Source organism: Trachurus japonicus, chromosome 1, assembly GCF_045865225.1.
Source record: "Trachurus japonicus isolate A0001 chromosome 1, Traja_1.0".
In the NCBI taxonomy this organism is placed as follows: Eukaryota; Metazoa; Chordata; class Actinopteri; order Carangiformes; family Carangidae; genus Trachurus; species Trachurus japonicus.
The window spans coordinates 16,263,056-16,290,110 of record NC_140907.1 but is presented as its reverse complement, the minus strand read 5'-3'; the positions used below and the strand labels follow the sequence as shown (position 1 = coordinate 16,290,110).

The 27,055-nt window shown below is 41.0% G+C and overlaps 1 protein-coding gene across 5 annotated transcripts in view; it reads right to left on the bottom strand.

The window, feature by feature from the left end:
- The window catches only part of grin2bb (glutamate receptor, ionotropic, N-methyl D-aspartate 2B, genome duplicate b), a 103,472-nt gene that overhangs the window by 15,430 nt on the left and 60,987 nt on the right, over positions 1 to 27,055 (bottom strand). For all 5 annotated transcript variants that reach the window (XM_085775907.1, XM_085775870.1, XM_085775878.1 and 2 more), the window contains 9 exons: positions 25,226 to 25,369; positions 23,166 to 23,436; positions 20,384 to 20,576; positions 10,414 to 10,528; positions 10,032 to 10,237; positions 7,562 to 7,733; positions 5,040 to 5,193; positions 3,293 to 3,418; positions 1,699 to 1,928 (listed from right to left, as the gene is read on the bottom strand). In XM_085775907.1, the coding sequence (XP_085632033.1) occupies positions 1,699 to 1,928; positions 3,293 to 3,418; positions 5,040 to 5,193; positions 7,562 to 7,733; positions 10,032 to 10,237; positions 10,414 to 10,528; positions 20,384 to 20,576; positions 23,166 to 23,436; positions 25,226 to 25,369 (1,611 nt within the window). The remainder of the gene's footprint in view (positions 1 to 1,698; positions 1,929 to 3,292; positions 3,419 to 5,039; positions 5,194 to 7,561; positions 7,734 to 10,031; positions 10,238 to 10,413; positions 10,529 to 20,383; positions 20,577 to 23,165; positions 23,437 to 25,225; positions 25,370 to 27,055) is intronic.

Below are 27,055 nucleotides of genomic sequence, written 5' to 3'. Positions count from 1 at the left end.
TGCAGAACATTGTGATGCCACAGTGAATGTGACCTTTGGTGTCGGCTTTGGGCTCTAAAATGTAAACGGTTCATCACTGTATCCTATTTGTTTTAAGTTTTGGCATTACTGACTTTTGTATTTTGGAGTTATCAAAACATTTTAAACAATCCCTTATTGGTGTTCCTGAGATGTTGTATTAATAAGAATAGGACAGACAGACGGATAGAGTGAAAAGAGTGAAACCACAAAAATGATAAATGTTCATCATTATGTCCAAACACCTCTGCTCTACGTAACAACACAAGACCGAAGACTTTCAGATTACACAGATAAACGAGAAGAGCCTGGAACTGGGTAACATTTAGCATTTTGGCCTTTGTGCTTGAAAAAGTAATTTCAATCTATTAATCAGTTATCAAAATATCAGCTGACTCATTCTCTGCTGTTCACCTTTTTGATTAACAAATTATCTCAAAACTAAATTAGGCAATTAATTAAGCTGATTAGTGTGGGTATAAAGCTATTTAAAGATCATAGTCAACCCACTACAATACTGACAATTATTTGGTAATTTAAGGGAATAATTTAGCAAAAACGTCTAGTTCCACCTTCTCAAATGTGGTGAGAAAGGTTTCCTGTGCATTGGCTCTGCTATGGCTGGTAGTTTATTACTTATTGAGAATAAATATTTATGATTATGCCACTTGTAATGATAAATGTGTTTGTTTTCTTCCTGAAAATAAAAAATGTGGATTGTTAAAGCTGGACTGCAGGACTTGAATGTCTGGTTCTTTCTAACTTTTGCCAAACAAGTTCACAGGCTGCTGGTTAAGCCCCACAGCATTACTCTTCTGTGTTATATAGTATATGCAAGATTTAAATCTACGTACTGTCTTTGGCCTCTCTCTTGCTGTGCGCTGGTATCAGACAATGCATTATACATCAATCAGTAAGCTGCAGAGGGTGTTTCTGCTGTCCATATGTACAGTGTAAACAAACCCAAAGGCACAATGAAGCACGGGACAATTAGCTACACCATTTCTTGGATGGTTTTCCCATGCTCACGTTTTAACACTGTACAACATCCTGAAGCTTCCTAGATGAAATACGTGAGGATGAAGCTTCAGCATGTTGTGATGTGTTGCTCAGTGCTCACAGATAAAAAGTTACCTGGTACTGGTGTTGAGCCTCCAGATACATTTATAATGTACATATGGACAAACCGAACCGTAGTGATGGAGGAAAAGTTTCTGATGCTACAGACACAATAAAACAAAAAAGGTCAGCATTCAGAGGAAGGTTTACAGAGTAAAAAAAAAGAAAGTAATCATACTCAAGGTTTTGGTATGGATTTTCCTTATTTTCTCAGAGCTGTGGAAATGTCTCTGTATTTAACTATGTTTGTGTAATTAATCACAGGGATGTCAGGTAAAAGGTTTGGGACCCACTAAACTAAACAATCAATGGACTAATCAAAAGAGAAGTAGCTTTTCTGTTTTAATAACTCAATTTGGTCTTGTTACATAGTTTGCGGACTGTGGCTGTAAAATAACATCTATCCTGTGTAAATAAAGGTTACATAAAATGAAGCAATCAGACATGGAAATGATCATTAGTTGCAGCCCTAAATCATGAACCCCATGAACTCCTTTATAAACTGACGCCGTGCACTTTCAGACACCTGCACCTTCACCCCACATTGCATTGAATTCACACCTTTTTGTCTGACAGGCCCGACACCTGGTCGACATACTCCTCCTGGATCATGAAGGCAGCCAGGTTGGCAGTGTAGGAGGCCAGGAAGATGACAGCGAAGAAGGCCCACACCGACACCATGATCTTACTGGTGGTACCTTTGGGATTCTGCACGGGGACAGAGTTGTTGAAAACCAGACCCCAGAGCAGCCAGACGGCCTTACCGATAGTGAAGGAGGGACCTCCAGGCTCTGGGAGACAGAGTGACAGAGAAGGAAGAAGAGAGTGAAAGGAGGGTTGGAGAGAAAGATGAAAGAAGAAAGAAGATGCAAAAAAAAAAAAAAAATCAGTTTCACACATCAAACTACTTCACTCTATATGCATTTACTCATCACTGCTGTTGTGGGAGGGAGTTGATGGATGGCAGCGACAAAGACTAGATTTATTCCCATCCTTTAGTTTGTCAGTGATCGCAGGGTGAGCTGTACGGTCCACATCCACTCTTCGAGCCGCCGCCGTGACAACCCACTGTTACAGACCAACTCTGTTCCACCTACTTCTATGGCAGTATGACAAGCTACCTACTGTAGCTGTGTGGCATCAGAGATGGGGAGAAAGAGAGGTGGGGTGGTGGTGGTAGATGGGCACACAGCAGGCTACAATTATGCTACAGCTGGAGCAGCGGTATAGGACAACAACCTTACATAACATAGCGATTAAACCACACACGCTGTTGCGGTGACAGAAGACATTCAGAAAACAGTGCTGTGTGAAAAATAACTCCAAACCAAACACTATTACTCCCTCCCCCCTCTGGCCCTTGATGAAAAGGCTGCAAGCAGCAATGTAACACTTTCTGATTTTATCTTGAGTGGCTGCCGTTGTATCAGGCTAATGCAATCCTGAGAGTCCAACAGAGCTCGGTGTATAAAACATAGAAAGAAAAAAAAAAAGAGATTGAATCTGAACCATTGCTTTTGATGGGCAAATTGATTTCAACAGCCGGCTGGAACCGTATATTTGATTCAAGAGGGTAGTCTCGCTCCATACTGTCAGAGATTGTTAAATCTCACACATATTTTCAATGTATGGTAATAGATCTACTAAAGTTGACTCATCAGTTTTACAAGCTTGTGTAATATTGGAGGATGTCAAAATAAAAAAAATTAAAAAAGGATACTGTGAGGGAAGAATATATAAGTCTTTGTTCACACCTTGATCCTTGATGCTACAAAGACTTAAGATCACGTATCTGCTCCTTGTCAATTATCCTTTTCATTAGTAAAAGAGCTTAAGTGACGATAGATGTAGATAAGTACTCCAAGACATCGAGCAGTCCTAGAGCCCCAGTTGCACTCATTCAGAAGGGATTGTCAATGTTATTTAGCACATGGAGGGCGCTCTCTGGATGGTGCATTCAAGGTAACAAAACATGCCAACTAGGCATTCATTTTTAGCACACAAGATTACCTGCAAATAAACCTCATAGTCATCGTTTTGCAGCAATTGATTCACTGGAACATGGGCTTGTGTGTGTGTGAGTGAGTGTGTGTGTGTGTGTGTGTGTGTGTGTGTGTGTGTGCGCGTGCGTTTGTAGATGTGTGTGTCCTCTCACCTCGTCCGTCTGCCAGACAGCGGTTGTAACCCACCGGGCTGAAGTACTCAAACACAAACACGGCCACGGCTGACACCATCAGCAACATCACAAACATCATCACCCAGACATCAGCACTGAAGGGCTCTGAAACACAGAGAGATGGGGGGTGGGGGGAGTAGGAAAAGAGGGTGCAGTGGGGAGCAGAGGAAGCGGAAAAAAGGAGGGATGGTTGTGGGGATACAGAGAGAGGAAGTTCATTAAACCAAATTAAACAAAATTTTTCCAATTCACCCCCCGGTATCAACATGATTATTTGTACTCAGACATCATGGACCGTGTGCTCTTGTTACAAATTGCAGGATTTCATCTGAGCTTGTGTGAACGTTAACAAGCACTTGTCAGGAGAGGCCGCGTGAGGAAGGTAGGAAGGTGTGAATGGACATATGTACTCACCGAAATGGACACTTTTTCCTCAGCTTGCTCGGCATCCTGCTTGGCAATTTTCACACAGTGCAGTTGCAGTGACAAAAAGCAGTATGACCATACTGTTTTTATTCTTTTTGCCGTACTGCTTTTATTGTTTCTGCCATGCCCAACGTCCAGCATTGAGATTTAGATTTTATATCACAGATGGCTCCACGAAGGACTGCCAAAAGGTCGTGTTATAATCACAACAATCTCTGCAGCTCTTTTCAAGTGACTATCATCAAAACCAGAGCCCGATGAGAAACTGCGTTAATCAATAACTCCAGGACATTTTATTCCACAACAATTTGTGTGTGTATGTGTGTGTGTGTGTGTGTGTGTGTCAGAGAGAGAGATGTGATTGAAAGCTCCAGAGTTGCTACAAAACAGACCTCTCTGTTTTGTGAACAATTACTCATAACTAATAATGAAAAGATAATTTCCTCGATTAAAGCAGAAGTAAACGATATTTTTGTGTTAATATAAGTCTTAAATAGTTATATCTTCCAACAGCAATCACTTACATAGAGTGTTTGGTCTGAAACACGGGTCTGTCAGTCCCTCTGCTCTGCTCTGAGCCGAGGAGAAAACATTTCTCGTATCCTACAAGTTTTATCCAATGAGGAGAGAGAACGGCATGAAGGGCTGTGTGTGCAGCCAAGGGATGCGCGTGAATGTGGTGACGTAGGGACGAGGACTGCCAACTCCATCGGCTGACAAGACGTTATGGTGCGTTCAAGGCAACTCGTAACTCGTGTATTTCCGACCTGTGAAGGCGTACCAGTTCGATCTGGTACGAGTTCACGGGTCGGAAGTTACGAGTGGCCGTTATAGTGACTTTCACAGGTAAAACAGGTCGGAAAAACACGAGTGGGTTGCCTGGAACGCTACAAAGTCGTAAGTCGTGACTTGAAGCTGTAATTTACGGTTTCAAAAGCCTGCCTGGAACGCAGCATTAGCCAAAACGACCGGATCGCTTACTTCTGCTTTAACAGTTTGTTCTAGAAAAGTCAAAAAAGTGTGTAAATATCCATCATGAGAGAATCTGTGACTACAGTTTGTTTTTGCTTTAAAAAAATATTTGATCAGAAATGTCACTTATGACTTCTCTGTCAGTTACCTGATGAAACTTAATCTGTGGAACTAAACTTTATGTTTTGAGTTGTTGAGTGCAAAACCAATTTGAACCTCTTTTGATATTCTGCTATTCCACCACGATGCGAGCATGCTTTTGTGCATGTGAGTGGTCTCGATTGTGTGCTGTGCATCTGCCAGAAGCACCAGGTGCGTATCTCCTCACCAAGAAAGGCAGAGGGGGAGACGGTGCCGTTGCTACGGGAGACCATGACACTGATCCCTGTTTCAATGAACGGCACAGAGAAGTCGATAACCTCCGACCTTTCCTCGTTGATGGTGAGCGAACCCACTGCCATGTGGGCATTCTTCAACACCACCTGTGGGTCAGCCACGGGTAGACAGAGACAGACATGAGGGAAACAGTGGGTCAGTGGGCAATATGCAGCACTGCATAATCCTAGGACTGTGGTGAAAAACAGATTAGTGAAGGTGACGTGATGATGAAAGTAATTCTGTGCTATGCTGCAGGTCTTTATCAAGCCGCTATCTCTGACACATGTTGAACAGGCTATGTTGGTAGAATAAAACGAGGATGAGATCTGGATCATTACTACGACTGGGTCAGTGTTTGACTCCCTATCACTCTGGTCTCCCATATAGGGAGCGTGTTCAGGTATATTTAGCCCTAAGTTTCTGGAGCCTCGGGTCATGAATAAAAATGGAGCACAAACGACCATGTTAATGAGGGATGTGTAAGCTACAGTGAACAGAAAACCTACACACTGTTCTTTCTCTTCATTTATCGCCCTTCTTTATGGAGGCCTCTCTCTCTCTCTTTCTCTCTTTCTTTTGTTCCCCCATTCAAATTAACCATTAGCTACTTGCTTAAGCACTTAAGGATGTGGATTAATGCATCCACGCATGCATGCACTGCACATTTGCATAGTCTTGTCTATATAATGATGTACGTCTTTTTTTTTAAACACAATCTGCAATAGATGAACATAAGATACTGTAAATTTACTGTAAATGTTACATGACCCTGCACATCGTCTCTCATCTGTGTTCTTAAGGTAATAATATAGTCGCTCGTTCGATGTCGTAATCAATTAACTTGGACATCACATTGATTTGTAAAGGCTGCCTCTTACTGGATGTCTAATGTGTAATGTGTGCAGGAGAGAAGTGGGTCTTTCCCTCAGGCTGCTTTCTCGCTCTCCCTCCCTCCCTCCCTCTCTCTCTCTCATTCTCTCTCCCATTTGCTCTCTCTTTCTCTCAATGTCTTTTTCTTTCTCCAGCTCTGATTAGGAGCCTCATCATCCTCCTCCCGAGGTTTTACGGAGCTGATCACAGCTCCCCCTCAGGCCAGGTTGTGGGGAACAAGAGCTCGATGGCGTGACAGAGAAACTAACAGAAAGAAAGAGACATTCAGACAATACAATTAGCCCTATCGTAAAAATAAATTCCCATGGGCACCAAAACACTTTCCACAGCTGTAGTGGCAATTGAATTAGATGGCGTAAGGTATTTACATTATTGTTTCATACTTTTTTTGTAATCTAGAAATGCAATTCCTCTGTATCCTGTGTACATATTGTAAGCCATTAACAAAGTGTTTGAGAGTAAAACTCAAAATAAGAGCAGCAAAAGTGATGAGTGAAGGAAAATATAATGAAAAAACAACAAATAAAGGCACAACATGTAGGCTGAATGAATAAATAGAAAAACTGATTAAAAAGAAGAAAATTGAATGTATATTTGTTTTACTCTTTATCCTGCAGTGGCCTCCAAATTTGTATCTATGTGCCATGTTCTCACAGGACATCTGGTGGATTTATGACCAAAGATGCACTGTGTTTGGTTTTAAATTACCACAGTTTAATCCTTTGGTTAATATTCCTGTAGGTTTGATTGCTGTGGCTCAATATTTCCTGAAACAGGGCAACAGTAAATGAGTGGTTTCGCTTAACTTCTTCAGGCTGCTGCAGAGAGATTTTTCAAATTGGTGCAATTCCTCCCTGAAGTTTCTCCTAGTGTAACAAATTCCCAAATGATTTCCACCAGGCCACTATGAACGAATGTAACTTGGGAATTGAATCCTCACGTAACCTGAGATGACACCTCTTCTCAGTCTACAATTCAAGAGATGTTAAATCCTGACACCTGAAGCAGCTTTACTGCCCATTTTTCAGCTGTCATTATAAATAGCGCTGCACATCCTCAAGGAGGCATGCTAAATGCACTAAGCGCTTAAGAAAATAGCTATGAGGTGGTAGGGACACTGTACACCGCCACTGACACACCACCGACAATGATGAGCTAAATGGTGTACTACACACTGGCCTTGATTCATGTCAAGAAACACACTCTGAATATCAATATTTCATTTGCAGTGTACTGCCTTACACACTTTAATGGTTCAGTTGAATGCTGAGGTCCCCAGTGACTTGTCAGATGTGAAATCTGTGATCAGCTCATCTGCCTGCAGGTTTGTATGAAATCAACCAAACTGTTATTGTCTATGTATTTTTAAGCCGTTTACAGCTGATGCTAAGCTGCTTCACACTGGTGCTGTGCTCGGTTTATAAAAACATCCACACAACATCCTCTTCAATACATCACACAAATCTCAATAAAACACATGCTCGCTAGAAAGCGGTGAAACAGTTACCATCAGGGCCAGTGCTTTATCTGTAACAGGTGCAGTAGAGTGATTGAGTTAATGTGTGAAAGAGAGTTCCTCACCTCTCCGACCATGCCGTTCCACGTTCCATTCACTTTCTTGCCATGTTTGCCGTTGGTGACCAGGTAGAGGTCATATGTGAACTTGACCGCCTTGGCGATCTTCTTCAGGATGTCAATACAGAAACCCTTACAGCAGCGCTTGATGTAAATCCCTGAATCCCCTGTCTGGTTGCTGGTAGGTAGTGAGAGGAGGAGAAGGGGTCAAAGGGGCGCAAAAATGAGCTTCAGCAAATCAGGATCATTTTTGACTTCCGTCTGTATATACTTAAAGCAGAGAGGACAAGAACAAAGATGTGCTCAGTTTGTAGACAGTGCAGGTTTTTGTTCCAACCAAAAACTCCACCAGGCTGATCACCACCTATTAAAACACGTGAGACACCAGGAAGTGTTGCTGTCAGGTAAACCACCTGGAGAGTCAGATATGAGCAGGAAATGTCAACGAATAGACAATTAATTGGTAGCCTAACACATGGACAGGTATGCTTTTGTTATTTGTCATGTATGACAGTTGGTTAGACAAAGCAAGACATCATCTGGGTTCCAGGCCATTACAATGTACAATACATGCATCCCCTGGCACAAAATCCAACACCTAAAATATAAAATGATCCATGTCACACTTCCTCACATGCATTAATGTGAAAATGGGATATTGCAGTGTAGAAAAGAGAAGGCCAGACTTTTGTCAGTCCCATGCAGACCTTAACACTGACACAAATTTATTCTAGCACAAGTAAACAGGGTTACATTTTGTCATCTCAATTATACATTAATTGGCGACTCCGAATAAGAATAATGCACAATGAGCGACACATTTTTAACAAACTCTGAGTCATCAATCAGTGGGTTGTCTTGGCTCACAGCAAATACAGGTGCATAACAGCTGTGGGTAACAACACAATGGCAGTTTTGGCACAGTTAGGGTATGTTGCCAGTGCCAGACCAAGGACAAATGTGTTTGTTTTAGTGTGTTTTGTATTCACACAAGGGTGTGTCAACCTACATTTATGGACAATTGTGGGATTATAAATTCAGCTCCTGCAAGTGAACAACCTTCATGATTACTGAGATAAAACATGCTGGAGAACATGGAATAATGTGAACACAGCGGTTTATCTATCTGGCACAAAGGCTGTGTCCACATACTTCTGCTTTCGTGCATACAAGGACAAATCTGCACAGCTCTCTGTGTCTGGCTCGTGGAGTATTATTTGGTCAGGGAGAAATTCTGCATATTCTCTGTGGCATATTGCTGCCTTTTCCTGAAATACTGCGTGTGAGAATGTCTGTGAAGGAAGAGATAGAAAGACAGACGGACAGAAGGAGGGAAAAGGGGGGAGTAGGAGTAAGAGCAGGGTGAAAGATCAGTCAATAAAAAAACCACTGAGCCAGAAGATGTAGGACGCCCTCAGGAGATTTCAGGTAGGCCAGTGATAGAAAAGGAGGCCAATAAAGAAAATTCATTATCACACACCAAGGAGAAGTGGGTAGCAAGAGGGTCAGGGTGAAGAGGCAGGGGAAAGATGAAAACAGTGACAGAAACCACGACAATGATCTAGTTAGCAGGTAATCACAGGACACTGACAAATTGTGAGAGGACCAAATAGGTTGTTTCAAACTCCAGAGAAGAAAAAAAAAAAACAGGAATGGGAAGATCAAGAAACACCGAACAAAACATTCAAAGAAGAAAGAAAAAAGGACAGTGCAAGGAAAATGCTACAACTATCTTTATTTAAGCATGTACTGTAGGCTACAGATCTTCTTCAGGACTGGACTTCAGTCCTGAGGAATATCTGTAAAGATCGAAATATTGACTATACAGCTCCATTCTCATTACATTTTGGGGAGCATTTACCACTGTGCGAACACTTTTTCCTTTTTTTTATTATAGAATTGATCCATGTGTGTACATCCTGCGTTTGCATAATATTCTGCTACACCACAAAAGCAGCTGTTGGTGTTCGATGCATTTTTCTACCTATGAGTAAGATGTCATAAATGACTTTAGATCTGAGCAGGTTATATGCTGCACCAGAAAAGTTCTAAATAATTCATATTGCAGTATCGATGTATAAATCAATATGTTCCACACTTGAGAAAATGTGTTCTATTTTAAGGCCTTACCGCACCAATATCATTCCTGGATTGAAGCAGTAGAAACAATATTAAAATCTAAAAAAGCTGGGGAGTCGAGTGGCGCAGTAGGTTGAGCCCCATGTGTAGAGGCTACAGTCCTCGCTGCAGGCGGCCCCGGGTTCGAATTCCGCATCAGGCAGCCCTTTCCTGCGTATCATTCCCCCTCTCTCTGCCTCCCCATTTCCTGTCACTCTCAACTGTACTCTAACAAAGGCATGCAAAAGCCCCCCCCAAAAAAGTGTATATTTTTTTATACTGTAGCTATATATATATATACATATACAAAAAAAAAGAAAATCTGAAAAAGCTGATTTGTAGAAGTTTAAATCCTTACCTGAGTTTGAGTTGTTTGCGACACGGCACAGTGTTCCTCATGCAGGTCCCACTGAGCGGGTCCACGTCCTCTACGATGACAAACGGTGCCTCCTCCAGAGTCACGATGGACAGGTGGTCCTCCCGCTCCTCTGCTCCAGAGTACAGCTCAAAGCGAGGCCACACATGGTACCTCATTGTCAAAGAGCCTCTTTCCCACTTTCCAACCTGCACCAGTGAGTGGGAGGAAGGCCGTGAGTTACACAGACTACTGTAACAGGCACTTCCAGTGGCAGGGAGACACTCCAAATGAAAAAGTGACAGATGGATCACAGAGGGCAAAAAATACAAACCATGTAAAGGGTTTAGATTGAGGAGATGCTAGTAGAAGAGAAAATATTTACCCTATCCCACTGTCTGTCCGTGCCAAGAAGAATGATGACCAACTTGGGGAACATCTGGTGACCCTCTTCACTGAATGACAGGTTTCGGCCCTCAAATGTGACATTCATGAGGTACCTGACAATGAGAAATTATTTTTGAGTTACAAATACCAACATGTCTGTTGTTCTGAAAACAAAATGGGCAGCATTTTGACATTGAACATTAGTTCTTACACATGATTCAGGCTGAATGAAGTACAATAATGTAAATAATTGAAATCCCCAATTCCCAAGAAATTTTAAACTGTGGTGAAAATGTTGAATATTTCAAGTGAACAAGTTACACAATGATGAATTCAACATATTGTATATTTAAGGTGATTTTCAGGCCACTTGGCAGTGCAACAAGCTGTGACATAAGAGTGTCAAATAAGTGCTCATTTAGAGTCATCTTACTAGAGATCTGGTGACTGTAATTCCAAGATTCACTCTCCTTTAGCTCTGGATTTGGTCTCTACCAACTCCTGAGAGAAATATCTGGCTCTGTAACTGCTACATGCTTCACTACTTTCGCTGGCTAGTCGCTGTCTGTCTCATATATAATAAAGAGCAGATCTGCAGCAGCCAAAACTATAAAGTTGCGGCCTTCAGCCAAAACAATGAGCTGAAAGGTAATAAAACGCCTTGAGGAGCTGAGAAGAACTGCAGAGTCTTGTGATGTTTGTCTGTGCGAGTCCATCATGGCAACACCTTTAACATCACACATAATCACTTTCTTCCGTTTTTTAGCTATTGATTAATGCAGCTGCTAAGGCTACAACACAAGAGTTACAGGTGTACCCATACAGTATTGCTATCGCTGCTGATGTGTGGCATACGCACACTAGTGGTGGATGAAATACATTAAAAAAATGACTTTCCTTTCTGAATATTCTCAAATGTCTGGAACATTGAAAGCCAAAACATTTCAATCACAAATCGTTCTCTGCTAGTGCTGATAATGACTCAGTGCTGTCAAATATTAAGTTCAAACACTTGGCAGTGTAGTAATAGTGATGTCCTTTTCTCAAATGTGTTGGTATATTCATGTGACACCCACAGGTTTTACATTACCCTTTTGAACACGTTTGCCTTGTTGATTCTCAAACACTCTCTTAGAATGCAAAATAGTACATAGTAGAATAGTAACTATTATATGGCTATAGGTTTGTTATTTATACCTGGTGGTGTTATATAACTATATACTAGTATATAACTATATATACACACATATACATAATACATACAGGTGCATCTCAATAAATTAGAATATCATGGAAAAGTTCATTTATTTCAATAGTTCAATTCAAAGAGTGAAACCAATACATGATATAGATCCATTACACACACACCGGAATATTCCATGTCTTTATTTTGTTTAATTGTAATGATTATGACTTTCATTTAATGAAAACCCAAAATTCAGTATCTCAAAAAATTAGAATATTTCATCAGACCAATTAAAAAAATGATTATTAATACAGTAAGCCATAATAATTACAATTAAATTATTGACATGCACCTGTATATAACTGTACTAATACTAAAAATACATATACACATATATACATATATATATGGCAATGATGACTCAGTTTGATACGTGGTAGAATATATGGCACCCGACATACTCAGAAATATAAAGCAGGAATAGAGGGACACTGTGTAGAATAAGTGAGAGTCAGGAGGGTGAGGAGAGCAGAGAGCATGGGGAAGCCAGCAGCAAAAGGTGGAAGAATACAGGAGTAAAGGGAGTAAAGAGTGTATTAATCGTCTGTGTGAATACATATCATCCTATATGTGTGTCAACAAGTGCACAGCGGTGGCAGATAAGCTGGAATCAGCTCTCTCGCTCTCTATCTGCCGCCTCCTTCCCTCACTTTTCCTTGTCCTGATCTGTGGGCTGCCATCACCATGGAGATGCTCTGCCTCTGAAACAATTCACCGGAGAAATAAATATCTTGTCTGAATGCAAGGAGTGAGGGGCTGCGTGTGTGCGTGTGGTGCTGTGTGCCGACTTTTTAAAAGAGGTGCCGAGCACATTTTACCCGCCATCATCTCCAACCAAGTCAACGGTGTGAAAATAAGACAATAAATCTATTCACAAGTGAATAAAAAAAAAACAGACAACAGATGAGCAATGGGCCTGAATCTAACCCAAGATTGTATTGCAAGTACCTCCTACTAGAACACTGAGTGCCTCTATCTGTGATGTCTTTGACTGTATTTATATCTCACCTCACACGCTCGCACGCACGCACACACACACGCACGCACGTACGCTGCAGTAGGCAACATGCTTGGAGTAAGTCAATAATATGACTCAAGCCTCCATGAAATGCCCATTGCTGCACACTGGCTAGCACACTAAAAGTGCTGTAATGCGCGTGTAACATAGGATTAGCCTCCTAAGCATAATCTCAGTTTGAATAGGGAACCAAAAAGATCAAGGCAGCACGGGCAGAGACTCACAGGGTCCAACTTGTTGCCATCCTGACGCCGTGGTGACCCATGTGACCAGAGGGGGTTTGTGTTGTGTGTCATCATGACGGGGTGACATATACAGTATAAGTATATTTAAAACCGCAACGCAAGGATGCAAGGGAGGCTCTTAACACCAGTATAATGTAATGTAAGGTGTTTCCATGGCACCCACAACCACAGCAATTTTCATGCAATCAGCTGCGTTGCCATGGGAACAGTAATCTCACCCAAGAGAGGCTGGTTGAAAGGGAGAAAGAGAGACAGAGAGAAAAGGAGTATTTTTTGGTCTAAAACTGAGTGTTTATCCACTTCCCCTCATGCTGTCTTTCACTCTCAGATCAATCTCTCCATCTCATCTCTGAGTAGCGCGTCGAATCTCACATCAATGGGATTCTTCTGTCCGTACATTAACCTGCACCTTTACAAAGGCTGCTGCATGCTGTGAATTTACAGCAGAGAAGCCTCCTCTGTTTATCATTTTGTAGCCCTGTACTATTGATGTAGCTTTTATGTGCCGTTTGATCCCCTCTCATGTCAGTATTCCCCTCTGACTCTGCTGGAAGAGGAAAAAAATAAAATAAAATAATGAAAACTACTGGGATGAGCTACTAACACAACCTCATGCGGTTTCATCGCAGCCATATGTAGCGCTTGTGTGCGCCTCGCTCACCAACTGTTCCCCAACTAATCACTTCACTGAGGGGAATTTATTTTTTAGTTACAGAGACACTGAATCATCAATGGCATGGACACAACCCACCACTCGCTACCCTCAAGCGCTTTTTTTCTTTTTTCCTCAAATCTCTTAAAAGGTATTTCAGACACATTTGATATGACTTTCTTTTATCTATAACTGAAGCAGTCTTTGTCGCTGCAATGCAGGCATGTACTGTACATGTATATGTGTGTATATACAGTATATACATACTCTTATATATGTATGTATACTGTATACATCTGCTCTGTGTGCAATTGTGGTTGTAAAGAAGTCTGCACACGCACACCCTAACACATGTACACATACTGTCAGGTTTGGGTGCATGACTCATAATCTGGGATGACTGCAGAAGACCTGCCTCTGAAGAGTCACCAGTTACTGATGAAATGTGTCCCCGACATTACAAGTCCTGCAGGATAGGAGCAGTGACTGTGAGGAGACAAAAGAGGAGGCAAAACATACAACTACAGAATCGTGTGAATTATAATAGTGTGGTGTACATATGGTGTCAGAGCTGTGCCACTCAAGATTCACCCCAGAGAAACATTTGTTGAGGAGTCTGTGACGAGTGACTACAACACAACTGAAGGCCACACTTTGTTCAGTTCATAGCAGTGTTTGTACTTGTCTTTCAGTAAAGTGGTTAAACACTCAAACAGGAAGTTACACACTGCACTTTCTTTACATTCATTACACTATTTTGTTTTCTGTACAAGTATTATCTACATTAAAATTTAAAATATATATTTTGTAGAGAGAGGGCAATGCAATAAAAGTTGAATTATGTGTTTCAGTATGAATTTCCACAGATTCATACGTAAATATTTGTGATTTGGGTATTTGTGAATCAGATGTATTGTCTATTATGACAAAATGTTTTCAGTTGTGCGAATTTCAGATATAAAACTTGTCACTTTGAAAATCTTATTTTTTCTGAAACTTAATTTCAATTCAGTAATGTACACACAAATGTACTCACTCAAAAAATGCTTATTTATTGATTCATTCATTGCTGGGGGCACAGCTCTGACAGTATAAACACACACACACACACAGGGTGGTGTGGACTACACACTGGAAAGATGTTCAGAGCCTCTGTGAGCTACAGTCTTTAATAAGTGAGTCCAGGGGCTCCATGTGATCTGGGCCCATGAGGACCCCTGTTGAGCAGGAGACATCAGACAGCTACCTGTGGAGTCAGGAGCACTGAATCAGAGAGACGACTCTCATTTAAAATGTGAACAAGCACTTCAGAGACAAGGACGCTGACTTTGTACAGCCCACAAACATTACATACTGATGGGTTTTTTTTCCTAGAGATAATCACAATAATCTGATTTGATGTGTAATTGAACACATTTCATTTGGTTATTATTATGTTATTTATTGTTGTTTTTTTTATTAATTAGCTTATATTGCATTGTGGTATAGGCTATCAGATTTATCTGCCTATGTATGTTAAACTTTGTTGCTTTCTGTGAGTGCAGAAATAAATCTTTGCTCTTCGATTTGGGACTGACACCAAATATTTAATTTGAAATAATGTTGCATTATCTTTATTTTTCTCACAGGAGTAAGAAAAATACACAATAGTAGCAGCCCAAGTATAAAATTAGAATCACTTAATCTAGTGTTCTTAGTGATCTGATATTATAATCTTTCTTAAACTATATTGATATCAGCCTCTAAATTCCAATATTAGTCAGGCCAACTGCAGAGCGACATGTGAATAAGTCCATGGTCATTTAGTTTGTCTGCTGTTGCTTAAAACTAATTAGAAGTCCCTCATTCCCTTGAGTAGGCTTTAACATAGAAATTAGTGTGAGGTTATTCAATAGTGAATTTATATAATTACAAATAATCATGATAAAATAAAGGTCAATAACAGTGAAACATGTAATAATCTCACATAAAGCGCTGAACATGCAGTGAGCAGCACACACAGTGTGACAGATGTGCAGCAGTGGTCACTGACCCAATATGGTAAAATCTTTCTAATTCCAATAAGCAAAAGGCCATGTGAAATATTGATTGGTTACTTCTATGGCATTTTAATGTTCCTCAAAGGAATTAGTCATAAATAGGAAAAGAACAGAGCTGACAGACTTAAATGAGAGAAATTGAATTCATGCTCAATATAAGTAATCCTGTCCTTAAACACACTAATCCTCCCTCCTTACAATGTATTTGTAGAGAGAAAATTAGGATCAACAGTTTTTGACAGAGGAAGAAAGAGAGAGGGTACGGGGAGTGGGGTAGAAAAGAGCCATCGTTGCTTTCAGATTTAGCCTCATGTAATTGTGAGAGCTTTTTGGTGAGAACGGACTGATGTGGGAGCTTCACAGTGGGAGGGTGACAAACAAATAAAAACAAAGGGGAGGATATTTGAGAACAAAAGATGACGCATTCACAACGAATAGAAAGAGACTTAAAAAAAAAAGAAAAGAACCAGGAGACACAGATGTGTAAACTGATCCTTTTACCCACTTCCATTGCAAGGACTGATCTATGACAAGACATGGTCATTTTCGCTCTAGATGCCCAAAAAGCACAATGAAATGGCGTGCTTGCACTCTAATAAACAGAGCATGGATTTATTAGACAGACACTTTTATTGTGCCCATTAAGAAATGCAATAATACTACTCTCCCGCTGCAGGAAAAACTACTTTAAAGGTGAAATAGAATGAGAGTAACATGCATGAGAGGCCACTCAAGTGTCAGACGGCCTGCAGAAAAGGCCATCTACTGAGCTGTCCTGTAAGGCTTGGATGGAGCGCAAGCATTCAGCCCGCAGACATGGAGACAAATGTCTTGCATGATCCCATTAAAGAGAAAACAGACTCCAAAATATTAATAATCTCTTAGGTTTTATCTACCGGTGTGGCTGTGTGCGCACCAGGTTTTGAGAAGGAATTTGAGAAAGGGGCGCACGCGGAGTCAGACATAAAAAAAACATCCCTTTCCCTGCAACATCCACACACAAATAAGCCCCTTGGCGCCTCATCCAAAACCACTTGGAGAACATTTTCTCATTATCCCGGCGTTCCTGTCCGCTCTGTAAGGCAGGAAACAATGGATGGCCTCTAGAGCTTCTTTGAGTGTGTGTCTCTGTGTGTGCGTGCTTGCTTATTCGTGCTGAAGCATGAGTGCATGTGGTGTATGCATGCATATATGTGTACTTGTTTGTGTGTGTGTGTGTGTATGTGCCCTATAAGGTCAAGGAGCCCCCAAACAAATTTGAGAGCGTGACTCACTGAGGCCTCCCATCTCCGTCCATCAGTGCTGACAGGATGGCATGCTAATCCAGCGTGCATGCAGCCCACGGTGGCCTGTAGCTATACAGGACCACGCAGAGACGTATGGCCTTATTATTGCTTCAGTCTCTGGGGGTGAAGGGATGGAATAGGTGGAATTATGTGAGTGTTTGTGTGTTAGGCTGTTTCCAGCCTCTGGGGTCACAACCAAGATCCACCAATCCTAAATCTCCACCTTCACTCAGGCGAATGGAGAAAAATGCAATGGTTGGTTGGAAAACACACGATTGCATCACACCACTCTGAACATACACACACACACACAAACACAGGAAAGTAGTGTCCCAGGTGTGTGGCTGAAGGATGATTGAGAGCTAACCCTGTATCTGATAGCGCCCTTTGGGGACTGAAATATTCATGGATGCTGTGTTATTGTTATCTCAGTCATGTTGGTGGCGGAATCCTAGACGGCACGCATAAGTGCTCCTGATATTAAAAACAGAAACGATGGTGAAGACAAGACCAAAATTTACAGTAATACATCAACCACAACAAAAGGGATTAACGCACTGATGGCAGCAGAGGTTGCATAATGTTTCCTTAGTTTATCACATTGCACAAATTTTTTTTTAAAAAGGGAGAAAATATTTAATATTAAGAAACAACAGAGATGAAAGGCAGGCTGGCATATCACTTTGTAAGGCTCAGTAAACTGTATATATAATAAGGGGATGCCATGAGTAAGCTTTTATAGGACTAAGCCCTAAACAGCAGTTAAATGTCATGCTATAACAACACGTGAGTGCATGTGTGTGTGTGTGTGTGTGTGTATTCACATGTGTGTCTGTATGCTTGCGATAACCCCACTGTTGTTCTTTACCTCTGTTTTCATTAATCCGCTTGTCCCCAAGCATTCAATTAGATGTGGAATCTCTGATCAATGTGAACAGTAAAAGCCTGCCCTATGAAGTTAAATGGGGATTAATTATTGAATACCAATGCTCCCGCTTGTTCTGTAATGTGCCAAAAAGCAAAACAAGGAGGTTCAGAGGAAGAGGAAAAGAAGGATGTTTTCCTTTTAAAGATGGCTGTGGGTTAAGCTAAAGATAAGACGACATGTTGTTATAATGTCTGTTAATGTCTCTGCTCATCTTGTGTTTTGAGTTTTTATTGGCTGGTTAAATAAATTCCGCTGCTCCTCGGGGAAGGTGTCTGCATTGTTAATGCTTGTGTGTATTTGTGCAAAGTTGTTCTCATTTACACCCTGTGTGTGTGTGTGTGTGTGTGTGTGTGTGTGTGTGTGTGTGTGTGTGTGTGTGTGTGTGTGTGTGTGTGTGTGTGTCTGGTTGGATTCATTTAGTTTTTTTTTTTTTTTTTTAAACTGTACATAAGCAACTAAAAACCAAACTAATGTTTTTCTATTGTTTCACCAGCCTGGTCATTTGGCTCTGATTAATATGAATTAAAAACAATTTAATCTGTTTTTGTTCAGCATTGTGAATGATGCCCGGCTCAATTTCTGAACCAAAAGAAATTTCAAAGCCTTAAAAGTAGGTGAACAAGGCACATTGCTTTTGCCATGTTTTTTTTTTTCCAGCAGGAGACCTCCTCCTTCCTAGATCAGGGTTCATACTCAAAACAAGATTTCATCAAAAGCACAGATTGCAGGAGGAGTGTCAGGAAATGATCTGTGATGAAAGCACGATGTAAAAACAAACAGAACATATGTAGTTAACAATAATAACGCTGGCATCTACCACTTTAAATGTGGGGTGATTTCCGGAACAATCATTATTTGATTTCACTCATAGAAATATAAATAAAAGCAGCTTTTCATCTCTATCCAGTAACAGTGGATTTAGCCACTGACATGGCCTCAATCAAATTTCATCAGTTGTAGCTTGTGTAAGCTACATCAGACTTTTTAAAGCAACACTATGTAGGATTTGCGGTAGCTACTGGTACTCTGGTTCAGAAGAGCAACTGTCTGTTACTATGTCTTTCCCGGAGAAGTACAGGAGCCTATGGAGCCTATACCGGTGCCGTCGCCGCCATCATTACCGGTCTGGTGCCGCCACCATTGCTGGTATTGGCGATAGACAGCACTGTGTCGACAGCCTTTGTCGTTGCCGGTACTGGTGCCGAACAAAGCTCCAGAGGCTGGAGGGAGGCTGGTTGGCTGTGTGGCCCAGCACAGGGCGCTGGTGTGTGGGTGAGAGGAGCAGGGAGACCAGGCTTGAGCTCGGTCTCTGGAGCTCACCACGGTGTTGCTACCTGCGCAGGGAAGTTACATAGCGCAGTTTCCGCTCAGGCTGCAGTGGTGGCACCATTCATCCTATTAACCATTTTTCTACCACTTCAATGAGTTTAAAACATTATATTAGGGCCAAAGAACTGCATAGTGTTGCTTTAAAGCTTAAGTTTAAAACAAAAACCATGTAAAACCACAATAAATTATCGTCTGATACCAGACTCTCAAGTTTTTCCTGCTTTTCTCTGCCACATATCATTGTAAAGTACAGAGTGTTTTGGAAATGTGGACTTCAGTTTGAACAAAACAAGACATAAAGGTGCCACATTTTATGAACTTGTGACAGGGTTTCATTCAGCAACAAGTGTTAACACCAGATTACATCAGCAGAGTGAAAGGCTAGCCATCAATGAGAAGTAGGTGACAGGGCATCATTTAAAACTGATACTGTGCACATTTTCAGACAGTGTCTCCTGGAAGATATTCCAGTGCTGCAGTGGGACAGAAATAGTTGTGTCAGGAATGGGGGGACAAAATGAAAGTGAGAAAGAAGAAGATCAGCTTACTTTCTCAGCTGCGCACAGCTGGCCAATCACGGCCAACACCTTTTAAGAACAGGCCGCTTCAATGTACGTTTGGCCAACTTTAACACAGTCTGACACAAGTTTGGCCAAAGCTGCTCAAGGATAAACATCTTTTTTAAAGTATATATTTTTTGGCTTTTCATGCCTTTATTCGATAGGACAGTTGAGAGTGTGACAGGAAATGGGAGACAGAGATGGGGGGAATGACATGCAGGATAGGGCCGTCCGACGCGGGACTCGAACCGGGGCCGCCTGCAGTGAGGATTATAGCCTCAACACATGGGGCGGGTGCTCTACCAACTGAGCTAAACACCGCCCCAAGGATAAACATCTTTAACGCATATCAAGTGTGAGACATAGCTACTACAGTATCATTATTCCTTTTTTGGTTTAGATTTGTGGTATGGCACTGCCAGAAGGCAGTTAAGAGGTGTTTTTTCTAAGTAACCTGTAACTACACTAAATCTCTAGCCACAAGCCTTTAGAAAGATGTTGTAGCAGGTGTTGTAAAGCCTGAGGAAAAGAGACCACCCTCCAAATACGACAGGCCCATGCTCAACATGTCGGCATGGAATCCAAATCTTACCAATATTTGCATTAGTCCAGCCCATCTGCCCTGCCTTCCCATCACCACACACCCCCGCCCTGCACTGACTCACTTCAGTATTTCCTTGGAGTGGCCGGTGTTGGAGCTCTTTTTGTCAGGCGTCCCGAGGCAGCTCGACTTCAGCAGGGTGTGTGGCCCCCGGTCCAGCATCATGGTGGAGGTCGCCGTGGCAATGACAGCCACTGCATCACGTACCCTGGCCTCGATGTTGTAGTCCCATTCGTCATATGACACTGAGATAAGCCCTGGGAAAGAGAGAGATGGAGAGAGGTGAGAGGAGGGGTGCATGGAGAGTGGGAAGAAAGAGAAGTAGAAGAAAGAAGAATGTAGAAAGATGAAAAGGAGGAGGAGGGAGGCAGAAAGTGTGAGAAAGAGAGGGAGGATACAAATAGGGAAGCAGAGGCAGAGTGTAATGAAAAATAGCCAGAGGGGGAAAAGATATACAAAAATGAAAGCATTTTAGAGGATGTGAGAAGTGGCAAAACACTGAGACAAAATTAAGAGTGTAATCATACCTACAATATTTTAATTTGTTCCAAGCCAGAGTGGAGCTATTTACTTTTAGAAAAAAGCTCATATGGGTTGAAAACACATGAAAAAGATATCTAAATATAACTTTATCAGTCATCCTCCCGCTCATTTTGTTATGCTTGACTTTTCAAGCATTAATAACTACTGGCTATCAAATGTCAACATCAATTTCCAAACTGTGTTTTTGGGTCATTTTCCATTGCTGGTTTAGAATATGTTTAAATCTGTTGCGTTTTCAGGCAATGTTTGTGCAGTTACTGGTTTCACACACGATAAAATAGGATAGACAAGCAAATGGAAGTGCAGAAGTGATTGTCTTGCAATACAAATGGACTGTTTCAAAGTGACCAGTGGAGAGGAAAGGTGCGAGGAAGAGACAAAGAGGTCTTTTTCCTGCTTGACCCGATGCCCTGCAGCCCTGGAGACATTTTCAAAACAACATCACAGGAAATTCTCTTAATGATGGATTCCAGTGAGGCCAAAGCTCAGACTATTATTAGACCTGATAGCCACAATAAAAAAACACAAACCTTGTCATTCTACATTTGTCTCATATTTATGTGAAGTATTGCATAAGGAGTGAATGTAAAATTACCACAGAGGACCAAATCAAAGTCTTACTTACCTGAGGTTAATTAGTATGCAGCCTACCACTGACTGGGACAGCATACTGCAAATAAACTAGGAGGACATTTGCATATATGCAAAGAGGCCCATCTGTCATTTGTGCCCGCATTTCAATACAAAGTTTTTTCTAAGAACATACCACAGAAAAATGTGGTGTGTACATTTAAGTCTGTTGCTCAGTAAGGAGTTGTTTGATCCTGGTTTTGACCCCTTAACTTCTGTCACCACACAAGATGGGCCCAGTGAATGGAGATGGAGAATCTAGTGATGCAGGTACTGAATGAATTTCAAATTGATGCAACAGATAAATGCAGTTGATGCTGTGAAAGAGCACAAAAGCTACACCTTTTTAAAAAGAGTGGAGACTAAACCTATCACGATTTATCATCAATGGTATTAGTGGTTGTTTGTCATGTACAGTGATGAAAAAAAAATCATTCACAGTGTGATGATAGAGAGTCTATTGGTATTATTTGTTTGAGATCTCTATTTAAACTCTGAAATGGTAATAACACCTCCTACTTATCTGGAGTGGGTTTCATGAAGATATTTTAGACTGACCAAGACCAGAGACTTCATATTTTTGCTCTTACATGAATCAAAAACAATTTAGAAAGTTTCTGCACAAAGAAGACTGACTTATTTTAAGGCAAAGGATTAACTATGTGACTCCTATGCAAACTCTACACCAACAGCAATTTCCATAGTAACCGTCTCATCAATCCACACAGATCTGATCTGCCACTATTTTTTGTCTCATCAGTAGAGAGGAGGCTTCAGCGGACATTGAAGTCACATGTGTCAAGTATGTCATGACTCATTCACTAAGTCTCTTTGTGTTACACCTGCTTCACCTTAGTCTTTGTACCTACTTTCCTTACATTTTCTGCATGTCCGCACAGTTTTTTCATGCCCCAAATTTAAAATGCCTATAGAACATGTGGGTGGAAACCGCTGCAAAGGGAAAGTAACTAACTTGGAGCGAGGACATCATCTTTTACATTTCCACAGGGCACCTTTGCCTCGTCACCAAGTTCTTCACACAATCAGAGATTCAAAACCTGCAAGCAGTGATGGCTGCTACTAACTGTGAATAAGGCTCTGCAGCCTTGTGCCTCCCACTGAGACTTGTGAGAAACACCCTGCAACACTACAGGGAAACGTTAAGTAAGACTTAACCTTCTTCAAATATCCTGCAACACAGAGACTTGAGCCAGTCGCAATCATCCTGATTCCAACAACTAGAACTTACTTGACTTTACAAAAAATGGAGGACAGGCTGATCAGCATGGCCTTGTGGCTTCCTAATTCTCTATGACTCGTCTTTAATGAGTAAAAGGAAACAAAAAAGGAGAACAGATGTGTGAGAATAAGCAGTGCTGGTGAATCCCTTAGAAAAGAATTGTCCAATCAAAGTACAGATGTAGGAATCATGCTCAACACAGCACAACTCAGATTCATGAGTGGCTAGATACATGTGTATCTGTAGGAAGGTTTTTACTCCCATGAATGGAGCTCAGTATTTGACATGGTTCCTTGGTCTTACTTATGTTAAAATAATGAGAAAGTACATCGCTTTGTGCAAATTTAGAGGTTTAAAGTCTGACTTTTCTTTAGGTTTGATAGACAGTCAAAAGCCAGTCTTTATGAAACCAGCCCCTGGTGTTTGGGCGTACCTGTGGGGAAGACAGCGGGAACATTATCTGCATCTCCGGCCACCAGTGAGGGCACGATCCAGGTGAAGCCGTAGCCAGTAAGACCTACAGAATGAGCTACTTCAAAGATGGTGGAGGCTTCCTCCTTAGTGCAGTAAAGCAGAATGACGGGACTCTGCAGTTTCTTCATCTGGTTCTGGATCTTGGAGTCTCCATCGTCCACAGACATGTCCAGTAGGAGGACCTCTTCTAGCTCCCAGCCCACAAAGCTGTTCTCTATGGTGCTGCGGACCTACAGTAGATAGGAAAGGGAGATGTGGTTTTAAAAAGTGTAGGCTGCACATATTCAGTGGAGTTGTTAAAGAGAGATACTGGAACAAAATTGACTGAGATGTCTCCTCCTCCAGCTCCCGGATTGCAAAAATGTTTTGTCTTTACACGTCTCCTGGGAGTAGGAAGCACTGGTCGATTCTTTTTTGTAAATGTAACAAGAGTGAGATTAGGTAATGTTCCTCAAATGGCTCCCAAATCCTAAAGACACACACACACACACACACACACACACACACACACACACACACACACACACACACACACACACACACACACACACACACACACACACACACACACACACACACACACACACACACACACACACACACACACACACACACACACACACACACACACACACACACACACACCAAACACAAAACTATCATATAGAGATTATATATGATATTGTTAACTTTATTTTCATTGGGCACTTGTAATCCCATATCACAAAACAATGTTTTTATATTTATTATATATTTTTATTTTTATTTTTATTTGTGGATCCATGACTTTTATGGGGTAATGATTCAAAGGGAGTTACAATATATATTACAATATTATATTTGTTCTTGCAAGAGGACAGGAATGAGATTTATGTTGTTGGTAATAACTGGCTGCACAAATGCACACTGGTTTAAGCTTTTCTTGCTACTGTATTCACTGGGGATTTGAATTTCTTTTTTTCAAAAATATTTTCAAATATTACACAAATATACAGTACAGATGATACAAACTAAACCAGCTGATATAAGGGTCTATACTGTACTGTACATTACTGTAGTCTTTCAGCATAAAGCTCACTGAGCATAGCACCTCAGAGGACCATTACCACTAATTATAATCATTCATGACCTCTATTTACATGATTCTTTTTTTTATTTATTTTTTATTTTTTTCAGATTGTTACACTGCTGCAGTATTATTAGGAGATATGATTAGCTTACTTTCAATAACTTTTCATTTTGTGAAGTGTCTGATGTTCAAAGCTGTTCAGAATCTCATACCATCCACTTTAAAGTGTCTGTTCTCAGCTCTGGAGATAAGGAGGCTGAAGCGTCAGTGAGTGGCTGCATTCAAAAGGACATGTTCGGCCAATCTCCTATTTCCATTAAAGCAATCAGAAAATGGAACTTACAACCCACTTGTACCAGGCTCTGCCAAACCTTATCATTTTTTAAAAGCTTGAAATAAAGGCTTAAAACCAGACTCAGACATACTGCAGATACTTTTGTTACGATTATTCCATCCATTGTATAGCTTTGCTAAATAAATTGCACGATATAAATAATAAAGAAAACTAAAAAGAAATGATGTGAAACTTACAGGAAGTGTCAGGCCCTCCTCTAATGGGTCCCCAAAAGACAAAAGTAATAACATCTAATGTTCCTGGGACGCAGAGCAGAAATGAATCTCTAATATGAAATCGTGGTTGAAAAAGTTTATGGCCATTAGCTTTATATGTAATAAGTGTCCTGCTGTCTCTGGAGTCGGTGTTTATCAAAAGAACATATTTATCTTTGCAGGTAATAGTCTGGCCTCAATTTATTGCCAAGCGTCTTTGAGCACTTATAAAAGCGCATTATAAATAAAAATGATGATGATGATTATTATTATTATAAGCAGTATATTTTGTACAAGTGTTGAGCATTAACAATACTTAAATCATGCCATATCAATGGTAATATACTGATTTGTGGGGCATATTTGTGTACATGTTTGTTATAGAGTGCCGTTTAATTTACCTTATTAACAAAATCCTGGTAGCCTGGGTAGTATGTGGTGACGATGGAAAAGATGTACCAGTCATACTCCTCCATGATGTTCAACATGACGGAGGCCTGCTGCTCGATGGACGGACCAAACTGGAAAAACATGGAGTTGTCGTCCTAGAAACCAGAAACATGGAGCTGATCAGCGAACAAGGTCATGAGTCATACAGCATGAGAGTGAACTGGAAGGTAGGGCACAGACGATGATGGAGCGTGTCCAGCGACCGCAAGCCTCAGGAACAAATAAAGTGCAGTTTGTAGCTCTGAGTGTCTCCTCTGTTCATATTTTGAAACGGCACAAAATAATATGCAATAACATGACATATTTGTTTACATTGTACTTTTTTATAACTAGACCACTACTCCCATGCAATGTCAAAAATGTTTTTTTTTTTTTTTTTACAGTTTATACAGTATAGTTTTTTATAGTTATGAATATTCAAAACAAGAAAAGGTGACTCATTCATTATCAAGGAACCCTGATAAATCTTAGCTCATTTAGTATGCTACAGGGAACCCAACAGGTAAGAGGGCCACCACCTGGCCCCATGATGTTTAATGTAGTCTCCTGGACACATTTCTGTCAAAACATTTTTCTTCAACGAGAGAGAGGGAAGAGACAAAGTCAGAAGCGCTCTTGGAGCTGCAGGAGCCTGATGGCTCATGTCATGGATTGGTCAAGGGCGGGCCAGCAACTCATCGGGACATAGAAGTCAAGATGGATTATTCACAAATGTAAGTGACCAGAGGCGACATGCTAGAGGGGCCGTAATGAGGACAGCATCATGTCTGGGGTCTTCTGTTTGCCCAGAATGAAATATAGGCTACTGTTGAAATGTGACTGAGATGACTGGAGGCATTGGCTCAAGCTTAAACACTGGACAATTAATTTGAAAGTGTTAGGATTAAAGCAATAGTCCAACATTTGAAAATATACCAAAAGACCCAATAGGGAGGAAAACACAGAGCTGGAGGACATGGTTAGCCTAGCTTAGCATACGCTTTATACAATTCAATTCAATTCAATTCAAAAAACTTTATTCATCCCCAAGGGGCAATTAAAAAGCACGCTGAGCAGTTCAGGTAAGATCACAATAAACAGCAAACACTCACACATGCACACACACACACACACACACACACACACACACACACACACACACACACACACACACACACACACACACACACACACACACACACCACACACACACACACACACACACACACACACACACACCAAACACAAGTATGAGATAAATAAATAAATAATAAGTAATGCAACTTTAAAGTGCAGTGCATTCATGTCCTTCAGGCCAATCAAGTCCAGTCCAACCCTCCACACAACTTAGAGCCATAACATTTACCAGGGGTGCTCATTACGTTGATCGCGATCGAAGACAGTGTGGGTCGATCGCGTGATGAAGAACAACAAAAAAAAGTAGATTTAAAAAAACACAGTTGTCTGGACAGCAGGCATTTTTCTCACAACCGACCTCAAAAGCGAGGGCAGGTCTGCCGAAGCATCATTTCGGGTGATTCACGCTCTCCGCCTGGTGTCTTTGTTGTTACTTTGTTGCCGCTCCACAGAGCGCACATGCTTTATACTATCATCAACAAGCAGACAAATTAGTTTGTCCAGTAATTAGCAAATAAATGTTCACCATCGCTTTAGGATATTAGCATGCTATATTAGCTTATTACCAAAAAACACAAAGTAAAGTTGGTTAATTTCATTAGGAATGCTAAAGACAAATGTGGGTGATTATTGAGGCGACAACTAGCACTAGTTTTCATTATCAA